The sequence below is a fragment of the Heterocephalus glaber genome, unplaced genomic scaffold (assembly GCF_053883595.1).
Source record: "Heterocephalus glaber isolate CG9 unplaced genomic scaffold, H.glaber_assembly_v1.0 deba00001572, whole genome shotgun sequence".
In the NCBI taxonomy this organism is placed as follows: domain Eukaryota; kingdom Metazoa; phylum Chordata; class Mammalia; order Rodentia; family Bathyergidae; genus Heterocephalus; species Heterocephalus glaber.
In genome coordinates this window covers 5,104,716-5,118,550 of record NW_028258357.1, presented here as the reverse complement: position 1 = coordinate 5,118,550, position 13,835 = coordinate 5,104,716, and the positions used below count along the sequence as shown (strand labels likewise).

General features: G+C 31.5%; 1 protein-coding gene across 2 annotated transcripts in view; it reads left to right on the top strand.

Annotated features, from left to right (window-relative positions):
• Rassf9 (Ras association domain family member 9) overlaps positions 1–8,033 on the top strand; it is a 29,876-nt gene extending 21,843 nt beyond the window's left edge. For both annotated transcript variants that reach the window (XM_087192561.1, XM_004867535.3), the window contains exon 2: positions 3,726–8,033. In XM_087192561.1, coding sequence (XP_087048687.1) covers positions 3,742–4,986 — 1,245 coding nt within the window. In that variant the 5' untranslated portion in view covers positions 3,726–3,741 and the 3' untranslated portion in view covers positions 4,987–8,033. The remainder of the gene's footprint in view (positions 1–3,725) is intronic.
• Positions 8,034–13,835: the final 5,802 nt, after the last annotated feature.

Below are 13,835 nucleotides of genomic sequence, written 5' to 3'. Positions count from 1 at the left end.
AGTCTTACTTATTTACATGAGCTGAAAACTACTAGAGCCTTAGGGAATGCTACAGTATAGAACTTGATCCTTCCAAATCAATCCAACATCTCAATGGGAGTAGGAGCCATGAGTGAATTGAGGGGTTTCTGTGTATATATCATTATTATTATATTGTACCAAAGAATTTTCCGTTTACCAATCTTCTTTACAGTTCTATCTCAGGACTGAAGAATTTATAAGTACGATAATGTACTTTTCTTAGCTATAGTCCCAAACTGATGTTTCTCAACTACAAAAGAGAACATAGGGAATAGTCTAAGCCAACTAGGGCTTTTGAATACACAAGTCTTGTCAGCTAAAGGAAATGCCCAAGCCAGTCAACAACGCTTTAGAACTGTACCACCTCAGGACAAGATTCATTTTTTTTTTTTTTTAAATCACGGAAAGTAGGGCCAGGGATGGAGCTCAACGGCACAGTGCCTGTCTGGCAAATGTGAGACCCTGAGTTCCATTCCCGAATTTAAAAAATTAATTAATTAATTATTAAAAAAAATTAAAGCACAGAAACTAACATATTCCTGAACATTTTCTTTTCTTCCATTCTTGGGCACTGGTAGAAGTGAATTGCTAACACTTCCGTGTGCCTCAGTTTCTTTATCTGTGAAATGAGATTAATAGAACTGTGAATATTAAAGTACTTGATGTAACAAGAGCTTAGAAGAGTTTCTGGAAGATTTGACAGGTTTTCTGTTCCGTAGTTACTATCTACCAGTGCTGTGTGTTTTCAACAGATTTTTGTCACTGCTGTTGATGGTATCTTTAGAATTTAACTCTAAAAACTAAAAAAAATAAAGGTATATTTCATTTAAACAATGTTACTGTATTAGCACTATTATCTATGATTTTGTGACAGCCATTTAATGTTTTTATTTTTATCATTATTTATAAAAAAATCATATTGAAATTAGTTTTAATTTTGCATGAAATTACGCAGAGGGTATGTGTTACTACTTTTGAAATTATTCAAGTTTAAAAAAGTACTTACAGTAATTCAGAGGATTGTAAATATATGATTAAAATATACCAAGGTTATGATTTATTTAAAGTTTATTTGTTAATGTTTAATTTATGTAGCCATAACACAGACAATCATGGGTATCAGTTTAACACATTTATTTTTGTCTAGAACACTTTTGTGTATTATTTCTCTGTAAATCTAAATATAGAAATAATTTTATCACCTTGAGTTCTAACCAACTTTTGTGGTGTTTAGGATTATTAAATGAGAAATTACAAACATCAGTCTATCACGTTTTCTTCAAAGTGTCATATTATGCAATACTGAATTATTAAATGAAAAAATTTTGTAAGTGATCTATCACAATTCATTATGGAATTTGAGAAATTATGAAACTTCACTTGTTACAGTTCAATGCTTAAATTTTTACTAGGTACTTATTGTTAAAAACTGGACTTAGCTCAGTGGTTGCGCTGCCTGCCTCGCAAGCGCAAGGACCTGAGTTCAATCCCCAGTACCCAAAAAAAACCCCAAAAAACTGGACTAAATCTTTCATGTTACTTGATGTCATTTACTTATTCTCTCAACCTTATTAATCACTTTTCACTTCAGGAGCATCAATATCCAAATTACAATAATTGGGTCATTTAAAATAAAGTTGATGAAATAGGATTAGTCACCACTGTTCCTAAAATATAAACACTGTTAAATTCTAAGGGTTAAGATTCTAGAATCCAGGAAATAGATTTTTGATATGTGCTTCATGGAGTCATATGCTCTGAAGGTTTTATATAAATAAAGTAATAAATGAGTTTTGACTTAACTTTCATAATACAATTTCTACTCAAAAAAGTCTTATGTCACCATATATCATATTGGAGATTAATTCATTTATTGTCATTTGTTTATTAGTATTATTTTAAAATATGATAAAAGACGAGCAATTTAATTTATAATCATGATGGGAAATATGGTCTTAAAATTCTCTGACAGTTATGGCTTAGCAATCATAAAATCTCCAAGCTTCTTATACTCAAGAAAACTGATCCTTCCTGTACTATACAATCACTTGTTTAAACACTGTGCTATGGTCTGAATAATTGTTTGCATCCCCACATACATGCAGGAGCTTAATCCTCAAAATTTTATGTTAATGGGATTTAGAGGGTGGAGGGTTAATCCGAGTATAGTGCTTGAAGATAGGGCCTTAAGGAAATTATTAGTATTAAATAAGCTCATTAGGGTGGCAGCCCCATAATTAGATTCTGGTAGGGTTGATAAGACGAGGGAGAGAAATTGCAAATAGGTGTGCACTCTGTCTCTTGCCATATGATTCTTTGTGATGCCTTGGGACTCTCTCATTAGATGAAGCCCCAAGCCTCGCACATCTAGAAATATGAGCCAAAATAAACCTTTTTCTTTATAATATGGCCTACATCAGGTATTTTGTTATGGCAATGAAAAACAGATTATTTAATGTACACTCTTTCTTACACTACAAGGGACAGTACTATCAGATAGATAGATAGATAGATAGATAGATAGATGGATATAACATGTTCTATATATATGTGTAATATGTATATATATGCATATTATATATGTATTTAATATATATATATATTAAAACTCTAAACACTCCCTTATATCTCTACTGGTAAAACTGTAGGAAATCCACATCTTTTCCTAGAGCACTGTAATAGGTTTCCAACTCAGCCTTCTTCATCTACTTAAAAAATACATTACAAAAAAAATGAACCCAGATACATCAAAAACATAATGTGATCATAGCTTTCTTTTGCTTAAGACTTTCTAATGGCTTCCTGTTAAATGTGGAATAAAATCCAATGCCTTATAGTCTTCAGAGTTTTGCCTGTTAATGGCCAACTGCCCTGTCCTCCCAACTACTGCCATAAGTTTTTTCTTGTTTGTTAATCATACTTCATGATCTATGTATTTGTGTTCACTTCTTGGAATTCTTCCCTTACATCTATTATTAGTTCCTTTATGTTCCTATTCATATGTCACTTCCATAGGGAAGTCCCTTCTGAAAGCACTTTAAATTAAATTTTTAAAAAATTCTTCTTCCAGGATATTTTCTATTTTCTTCCCTGATATTTCTTCATCAGGGCTAGTTTTCTTCATAGCATTTCCTACTATCTGGTACTATATTAGTTGTCTATCCATGTCTATTTTCTTGTATTCTTTATTACTAGATATTTAATATCTTTAGCCATGTTTGGCACATGTTGATATATAATAAACATTTGTTGAATGAGACAGTGACTAATTTCACTTAAGTATTTTTAACTCTTACTCTAATATCATCTCATAACCTTTCTGTTTCCATTGATTCTTTTCTAGTCTCAAGGCTGCAGAAAAAAATGGTCTTTCTTATTCTCTTCTTATTCCTCTCCTCCCTGATTATTGTATTAAGTCTAACATTTCCATATCATGGCCAACTTTTACAGATGAATAAAAATAGCCTCAGTTCTCTTTGATGACAATTTACTCTTTCCAAAACCATTGGGAAATAAAAAGAAAGTTAAAATACTTTCCTTAGCTTGTTTTTCCTCGAGTAAAATTATGTGATTCTTACATAATCACAATCCCCAATTCATCTCTCACTAAGGGTAAAATCAAGAAAGATTATTAGTATTAAAACATCTTTCTGAGTTTACACAGGTGATGACAGAAACACAATGTGCTTTGTTTTTTCTTTTAGATCTCCAACTAAAGACATGGAATCTGAAGAGAAGGAAATTGTGGTTTGGGTTTGCCAAGAAGAGAAGATTGTCTGTGGGTTGACTAAACGCACCACCTCTGCTGATGTTATCCAGGCCTTGCTGGAGGAACACGAGGCTACTTTTGGAGAGAAACGATTCCTGCTGGGAAAGCCCAATGACTACTGCATCATCGAGAAGTGGAGAGGCTCAGAACGGGTTCTTCCTCCACTAACTCGAATCCTGAAGCTTTGGAAATCATGGGGAGATGAACAGTCTAATATGCAATTTGTTTTGGTGAAAGCAGATGCTTTTTTCCCCGTTCCCTTGTGGCGGACAGCTGAAGCCAAATTAGTGCAAAACACAGAAAAACTGTGGGAGCTCAGCCCAGCAAACTACATGAAGACGTTACCACCGGATAAACAAAAAAGAATCGTTAGAAAAACATTCCGGAAATTGGCTAAAATCAAGCAAGACACAGTCTCTCATGATCGTGATGATATGGAGACATTAGTCCATCTGATCATCTCCCAGGACCATACTATTCATCAGCAAGTTCAGAGAATGAAAGAATTGGATCTGGAAATTGAAAAATGCGAAGCCAAGTTCCACCTTGATCGTGTAGAAAATAATGGAGAGAATTACGTTCAGGATGCATATTTAATGTCCACTGTCAGTGAAGTTGAGCAGAAACTAGACTCGCAGCCTGAGGAAAATCAGACTCTGGAGGACCTGAGTGAAAGTGATGGAATTGTACAGTTGGAAGAGCGTCTGACATATTACAGAATGCTCATTGATAAACTCTCAGCTGAAATTGAAAAAGAGGTGAAAAGTGTTTGTATTGGAATAAATGAAGATCTTGAAGGGGCAGCTGCAGGTGAACTTGAAAGCCCTGATTTAGGTAGTGTTAAGTGTGACTTGGAGCAAAGCATGAAAGCTGGTTTGAATATCCATTCTCACTTGAGTGGCATCCAGAAAGAGATCAAATACAGTGACTCATTGCTTCAGATGAAAGCAAAAGAATATGAACTCCTAACCAAGGAGCTGAATTCCCTTCACATTAGCAAAAAAGATGAATGCCATTTAAAGGAAAACGGAGGGAAGGAATCTGAGGTTCCGTGCAACAGTGAGGAGACACCTCCCTCTACCCCAAAGGTCTTTAATGTGTACACAAATGACACAGACTCAGACACTGGTATCAGCTCTAACCACAGTCAGGACTCAGAAATAACTGCGGGAGATGAGGTGCTACTGTCAACATAATTCAGATGGCTTCCTTCTGACCTGCTTTAATGCTGTCTGTATTTGTGTAATTTATATGAAACTATTGCAAAAACACCTTTCCAAAAAAATGGCAAACCATGTTAAAAATATTCAGTAGGTAAAAAAAGTAGTCAGGTTTTCTTTCTTTTTTGGTATAAGATTTTCAATGTGGTTTTATTATAGGTTGAAGCAATGAGTTATTTATTAGGAATGCAGCAGATCCAGCTTATCAGTGTAGCACACAGAACTAATTTAATGGGAATTATTTGATAATCTCATATTTTCTATGGGGAATGATTTATATAAATTTTAAAACATTTCTTAATATTGCAAAAATATCGAAACTATGCACATGAAGAAGTAATAGCAAAATGTGTTATATCTTTTCTCCAAGATTATGTCATTAGAATATTTATATCTGTAAAGTATGTAACAGGTACTGTGTTGTATATCTGCCTTAATTCAAGTCTTGGTTCTTTTAATACTTACATTGTACAATCTATCATGTCTATAATTTCCTGAGTGCTTCTACCTGTTTATGCCTACATGACAGGTGGCTGTTGGGACATGTCCAAGTTCTGGCAGTGGGTCAGAGTAGGTATAGATGAGGCAAAGCCAAGTGCTTCATATAAACATTTTTGTTTCCTGGAAGACGTACCATTATTAAGAGCTTTGTATCAGCTTTTGCTACTTGGAAATTGAGATCCTTTGGTCAAATCAGTGTTATATGAGGGTTTTAGCTTAGAGGTACAGTGTGAGTTAGAGGAAATCAGTTGCAGTCTTTTTCATTTATGCTTGTCTACATAAGTGAAGTGATAAAATTTGAAGTTGCTTGTGTGGGTAAGATAGTATTCTACATGCCATCATTATTATCAATTTGTCTCTGAATGCATGGAAGGATATGCGCATGGACAGAAGATTTATTCTGGTGTACTATATTTTAGATTGTCTTCATAGCACTTCAGCCAAAATGCTTAAATAAGTTTTGTGCTTTCAGAAATACTAACAACATTTCAGGCATGCTAATAAAAGCACAAGAAATTGAATAGATTATTGAGGTTCTGCCTTGACTGACAGTCATTCTGGTGCCAGATTATACTTGGTTTTCCTTGATGTTTTAAGAATTTTATTTCTCCTCCTTTCCTTTTTTCCTTCCTTTCATCTTGTTCACCTCCCTGTCTGTCTTCCTCTTTTGTCTTCTCTCCCTCTCCCCATCTCATTTCCATTATTTCCCCCTTCCTTCCTGCCAGTGAACAAGTGATTTAATCATATTGGAATGAATCTTATTCCTTTATTGTACTGGTAAGTGAGTACTGCTGCAGTTTATTGGTTTTTTTTTTTTTTTTTTTTTTTTCCTTTAACTGGTTCCTTTCTTGTATGTCTGGATATGTAAATAGAAACATATTTTATGTAGGCTTTATATGTGAATACAGGTTAAGATTCCTAGTGTTTCATGTTTCTTGCCTTTTTATTCATTACTGTAGTGAGATTCACACTTATTTTTCAATATTTGAAAATAATTATTAACAATTTTATTGATAACTCAGAACTCTTCATGTTCTTAATCTCTTTATTCATTCTTCCCTCTCTCCCTCATTTTTTAATGACCTTTGAGAAGATATTTAGAATTTCCATGTTTCAATTTTGGGAATTATCTGTGTTCTACTTTTTTTGAACCACAATTTTTCCAGGCCATATTTGAAGTTGGCTGGTAAACAAAATAGTAATTTTTATCCCATGAAATTATAGTGGTAAATAATAAGTAACAATACCATTGGTTATATTTTTTAAGAGAGGGAATTGAATAATCATTTGTGAAAGTTTATGTGCCTAATAGCCCAATAAATCATTAAACAAAATGGTAAGACAGTGACATAGTCATTGTTCTCTACTAGGATTAAACTCAGAAGATAATAATAAATGATAAACAATTACAATGTTGTTTTTCTAAAGTGAAAGTAATCTCCTTGGATTACTCTTATGTTTTGTCAGAAAATAAAGGAACAATGCTTATCTCTTTATGTAATTTAATTAATTGATTTCAAAAGTGGTTTTTATAAGAATGGACTATGTTTTCATGCTATTGAAAAAAAATCACCCAGTCTAAGGGCTAATTATATATTTTATAGTAAAGAATAAAGCAAGACCACTGATTTTAAATTCATTTTAAAATTTCTATTTGATTTTAGTTATTAAAATGTTTGTGTTTTTTGGTCATTGCAATATCAAATCATTCAATTAATATGGTGAATCTCTAATTTAGAATTATGTATTATTATCATAATTAAAATAATGTGCTCCCATGCCTAGATACTAGTTATTCATTATTGAGAATCACAGTTTTAAAAATGCACTTCATAAAAATTTTAATATTTTTATTATCTGTAGAAACTTTAAAATAAAGTCTTTATAAATTCTGAAATAACCAGACAAGTTAACTGTGAAATAGCTTTATGCAGCTAGAAGAAGCAAACCAAAGCTGATGTTCTTCATTTCCTTAGACAGACCTCGATTTTGCCAGGTAGAGCTTTGTTCGTCCCTCCATCGGGCCACTGGTTTTTCTCTCCATACACCGTACACCACAATGCTACCCATCTTAGTGCTTCAATGTGACTTTTTATGAAACAGTTTTGTTATAATCTCTTGTCTCTAGGCCCACAGATACTTGAGATATGCTTCTCATTTACCTTACCATTTATATTTTACCTTAGGTAAAATGGGCTGATCCAATGCCCCTCCTCTAACGGATTCTTGGCATATTACTTCATTATCTATCTTACTGATTTCGCTCACTTCTCCTGCTTTTTTACCTTCTAATAGATTTGAATTGAATGGCTACATTGTAGATTAGCAACATCTTTGTACATTTGTAACATCCTAAATGATGTTTGTGCATTTTGTATGTAAATACGTATTTTAGCAGATTTAAAACATTAATAGGAATTCTATAAATTTTGAGGGGTAGGCACTAAATTTTAATGTTTCTTGGAATTGCTTTTAAATGTGCATCATTTTGAAATAATTGACAATAAAATTTTACATAATTATGTGGTACCATGTGATGTTTCAATGCACATATACATTGTACGATGTTCAAATTAGGGTAAATGTTCAATTTTAGTTTTATTTGTAATCCACAGGAGTACTGATTTACAAATCAAACATTATCTTTTCAAAGCTAATTTAATAATAAACTTATAGAATTTTTTTCACTCCTCTCTACTTTTAAGAATTTATTATAGAATCGGGCTTGAAGTAGAAGACATAAAAAATAACTTTGAAATATTCTAAAATATCTATTTTCTTTTTCTTCTTACTACAAAAAAATATTTCTAATTAATGTGTACAAGGTATTCTAATCCATTAAATTTTTATTTTTATATTTATTTAAGCATCTTCTATACATGAAAAAATATATTTCTGTGGCTGCCTTTTATGATTGTTCAAAGTAGAATTATTATTGTTGTATTTAAAATATATTTTTCTAGTGACAAAGGAATATCTTTTTAATCCTGATATACATATTTTAAAATATTAGGGTATTTCTTTTCATATAGCCTGCCTAGTTTAATAAGCCTATTTGACAAATATAAAGAATATATAGCTTCTTCAAGTTGTATCTAATCCACAATAATAAAATAAATAATTGTAACTTTTTGTGATATTATTATCTTTCTGGATGTGTTACATGGCTATATTAAAAATTAATTTGATATCAATTTTAATTATATAATTGCTAAGTCAACTCACATGATTTAAGATATTATTTCATGATCATAAAAATGTACAACAAATAAGATATAACAAAAGTTTTTATTAATACATATTTGTTCCAATTTTTGTTAGAGAATATCCTAGATGTTGTGCTGATTTTATGACGTATGTTGTTTTCTAGTATCAAATCAGTTTAATGTGAAAGTATTAAAAGAACTATAAACATCTCTTCTAGAATTCTTTTTGTTACTTCTCTTACTTCTCAAAAGAAGCCTTTAGTTTTGCTGTTTTAAAAAAACTAAATCACTTGAGCTGTAGGGAAATTCACTAGGGCATTTTATAAATGATCATGAACAAATATATTGAAAGATTTTATTCATGACCCAGTAAAACACATAGGAGTAAGCTAACACCATTTTCTTCAGCAGTGTATCTCAATAATGAAAGAAACACACAGTAGACATTTTGTTAACCTAGATTTACAGTTTACATTTTGTTTACCTACATTCAGAGTTTTCAACAATTGTTTAAATCGAAAATAACAATTTTTCAAATCTATAACTAATGGGTTCAAATCAGAAAATGAAAATCTCAATGATTATCTTGATAATTCAAATAAAAACAATTAAATTATTATGTTTTCTTATGTAGATACACTGGATAATTTTTTTTACTGAAGGCTGCATAGCCTCCCACTTTATTTTATTCATTTATATAATTAAAACAGATGGAATATATAAAACTCAAATTATTCAAAAAATGGGCATCATGTAGAGTGAATCTTCTAGCCCTGTGGCATACCTACCTCAAAACCCTCACTTAGATATATCAAATCTTAGTTTTTATTATGAATTATTCTAGAGATAATGAATATGTATGTATTTACACACATATATGTATTTTCATAGACACCTTTTTTCTACAAAGTATTGTCTGTGGCACAGAGGTTCCAGTACTTTGCTTTCTCATGTAACACTTCTTATTCTGAAATGTTCTTATTCTTTTTTGGGGGGGGGGGTTCCGGGAATTGAACTCAGGTCCTTGTGCTTGCGCAGCAGGAGACAAAACCATTGAGCTAAATCCTGGGGAAATATGCTTATTCTTAAAATCGTTCTATATTGTTGAAATAGAGATGCTGCATCTTTTTCGATGGCAACAAGGAATTTCACTGCATCAATGAAAAAATTCATTTAATTAGTCTTTTCTGATTGCTGCTGAGGTGGTTTCCAATCATTTACTGTGCCATTATTGATGTTACACTGTCTGTGAATTTCTGTAAAGCCAGATGTATCAAATAATGACAGGCACATTTTTACTTTTTTATTATTATACTTCTTTGTACATATCAGTTTTACAAAGTAATGGCTTTCATTGTGATAGTCCCATATATGTATATAATATACTTTATATCTATTCTCTTATCCTTTTTATGACCTTCTGCCCTCTTCCTAACCCCATTCTTTGCAAATGGCCCTCTTCTACTTTCACGTGGTTTTCTTTCTTTTTCTAAATTCCACAAATGAGAGACAATGTAACAGCTATTTTTGTGACTGACTTATTTTGCTTCAATTCCTAAACCCCATTTCTACTCATTTTCCAGCAAATGATATAGTTTCATGCTTGTTAATAGCTGAACAGTACACCATTGTATATAAATATCATATTTTCTTATGCAGTTCTCCATTGGAGGTCATCTAGGCTGATTTTATAACTTGGATATTGTGAATGCAGATATAAACACAGGTATGTGAGTGTCTCTAGAGTATGCTCACATAGGTTCTTTCAGATATATAATCAGGTGTAGTATAGACACATATTAGGTTTATTTTCAGGTTTTTAAAAATATCTGTATTGTTTTACGTAGTGGCTACACTATTTAAGATTCCCATTAATAGTGTATCAGTGTTCCTTTATCCCCACATCCTCCTCAGCATTTGTGATTTTGTTGTTGTTTTCATATTCTGACCAGTGTAAAAAGGGAATCTCAATGTAGTTTAGATCAGCACTTCCCTGATATCTATTGAACTTTTTTTTTTCAGTTATTGACCATTTGTACCATAACTTTGGAAAGCATCTGTTTAGATAAAATATATTTTTAAATTTGAAAAACAATAATAAATTTCAGTGGAACTTAATCCTAGTAGAACATAATTAAGAAATATACTCTTCATATCTACATGTTTTTGTTTTTTATCACACTGGGGATTGAGTTTAGGGGCTTCACACTGAGCTACATCCCTAGCCCATTTTATTTTATTTATTTAATTTTATTTTAATTTTGAGACAGGGACTTGCTAAGTCACTAAATTGTCCAGGCTGGACTTGAGCTTGCAGTCCTCCTGCCTCAGCCTTCAAGAGTACTGGAATTATAGCTGTCCACCACCATACCTGGATTACTTACGTATTTTAATACAAAATTTTTAAATTATATAGTTCAATTTATGGACTAAGAACTCATGAATTATTTTCATCATATTTAAAAAATGGCCTTCACAGTGCATGATAAATACTTTTTTAATTCTAAGTTTTTATTAGTACATGTTTAGAGTATGTAATTTTCACACCTCTTGTGGGGAATGAGTCCATAAACATGATGCATCTTAATTCCTTTTTAATTCCCTTTGATTTTCCTCTCTCTTCCCTCATCCACTGCTTGGTACCCTTCCTTCATTCTTCTCCATGTTTGCAGTGCACAGTGCTTACATTCCCATGTGGGATTGGTATATGCACAAACACATCCCCATTCATTTTATTATCCTCTTTTTCTCCTCTCCCTCTCTCTTCCTCCATCTCTTCATCTCCATTTCATTTGAAAAAAATCTATCTCCCTATTGTATCTATCTTCTATTTACCCTTCATTTATATTTCGGGTTTCTCATATAAGAGAAATCATGAGATTTAAGCTTGTGTGTCTGATATGTTTCACTTAACATTATGTTATCAGAGAGTATCCATTTTCCTATAAACAATTCAAGTGTATCTTTTTAAGGCAGAGTAGTACTCCCTTATGTGTAATACCATAGCTATGAAGTGTATACAATGAGCCTGATCTGAAGGTGTCAGAGTTCTAATTATTTAATCCTTAAATTGTCAACATTAGACTTTGTGTATTTCTATCATATGCCAGCCCTACCATTCATATTACTGAAGAACTTCTCATCTTGAAACTAATGTGAATTTAAATGGCCTTTTATACTAAGTAAATCCCTAGATTTACTTTAGATAATTGGTGTAATAAAGAAAGTAGTAATTTGGAAATACTGGTGTAGTGCAATACCCTCAAAAATTCATATTTTTCAATCAATATTCCTACAATTCATAATAAATAATGAAAAATATTCCAAAAATGTGAAAACACATATACTTGAAGATATTCATGCTACCTTTAAATATAGTAGCTAGTTATAAGACCAACAATCAAAAAAGTATTTATGACATTTTGGATTAGTTCAAATTGCTGACATGTTAATATTATTACTGATGTTTATGAAAACAATGATAAATTTGGTTTTAATGAAATAAATTTTAGTAGACAAGTTAAATATGTAACAAAATAAATATGCATGCAAAACCCAAAACCAATATAAAAGCAAAAAACATAATTTTTAAAGATTTTTTATTAAAATGATAATTTAATATATTCTACATTTATTTTTCCCATAAATGTACTGCAAAATATAAAATCTTTATAACTTATGACGTTAAAAATAATTCCTCTGTTTGATATCCTTCTACTCTATTCTTATTATTTTTTGCTGATGCTCTTTCAAGACTTTCCTCAACATAAATCAGCTAGAGAATGATGAGCAATGACAGATCAGCGAACATGAACTGGGAGCCTGGATGTTGTAAGCAAAAAATTTGGATTCCAGAAATCAGATTCCTTTCTTCAAAATAATTTTTCAAAAGGAAAGAAAAAGTTAAAAAGTGGAATTAATTAGATTATGTAAAATACTACATCGCATGGATTTAGTACATGCATAATAAATCTTAGGAATTTTCTTACTGTTTACATCTCTGTTATCTTTATCTTTTGCAGAGGTTATACAAGGTTATAATAGGAGAATTAAAACTCAAAAAATTCTACCTCTTCCAACATTTTTCCTCTCTCTCTCTCTCTCCCTCCCTCCTTCTCTCTTTTCCAAATAAGCTAGGGTAGGGCTCTAGGTTGTTAGTGTCAGCGTTAATAGATGAAAGAGTCATGGATATGATAAAAACAATATATGGTAAGGGAAAAAGAACATCATTGTGTTTCCAGAACAGGAAACTATTCCAGAAATAGAGGTGTGGAGGAAATTAACTTGTACTGTTTATTTTTAATCTTTCTAGTGCAAAACAGAGATTAGTACCTAAAGTTTTCTAGTAAACATTTGTAAAATTAAACATGTAACTAGAAGGCTACCACCATTCCAGTAATTAAATTTATTCTATAAATGTTAACTCTCACTAATATAAATAGTGAAAGAAAAGTTAAACTTCCATTCATAGATAACATTTTGCTTACACATTATATTTAAAATGAACACTACCATTTTTTCTTCCCATTTCTGTTACTTAGCAAAAAACTCAACAGATTATATATATATATATATATATATATATATATATTATATATATATACAGAGAGAGAGAGAGAGAGAGAGAGAGAGAAATTTTAACTAAGGTTTTGTTAGTTCAAACCTTGATTTTAAATAGTATTTCTTTCATTTTAATTATCATTTGCCATATCCAAGCAAGAGAACAGGAAAAGTTCTCGACTTCTTCAAAACTGAAACATTTTGAAATTTTAGCATTGCCTTTTATACAAGTGCAATTTGTATGCATCATTATCCCTCTACCAACCACAGATATTTAGCATGGTGATAGTTAATTATTCAACTTTTCAAATATAGATCTTTGACCAAAAATCTAAATTATCTTCAGGAGATAGAAATAAAAAGTTTGATATTTATATTTGCTCAATATCTGCCCATGTCAAACAAGGGATCACATTCCAAAAGATAGTAAAATGAAAAGATGTCAAATACTGGGAGGAACCATCCCCTTGGGATGAGTGTACTGATGCTAACAGATTAATCATTTAAAAGTAGGACACACTACCAAGGAAAAGTCTGGGTTAGCAATTTAATTTTCAG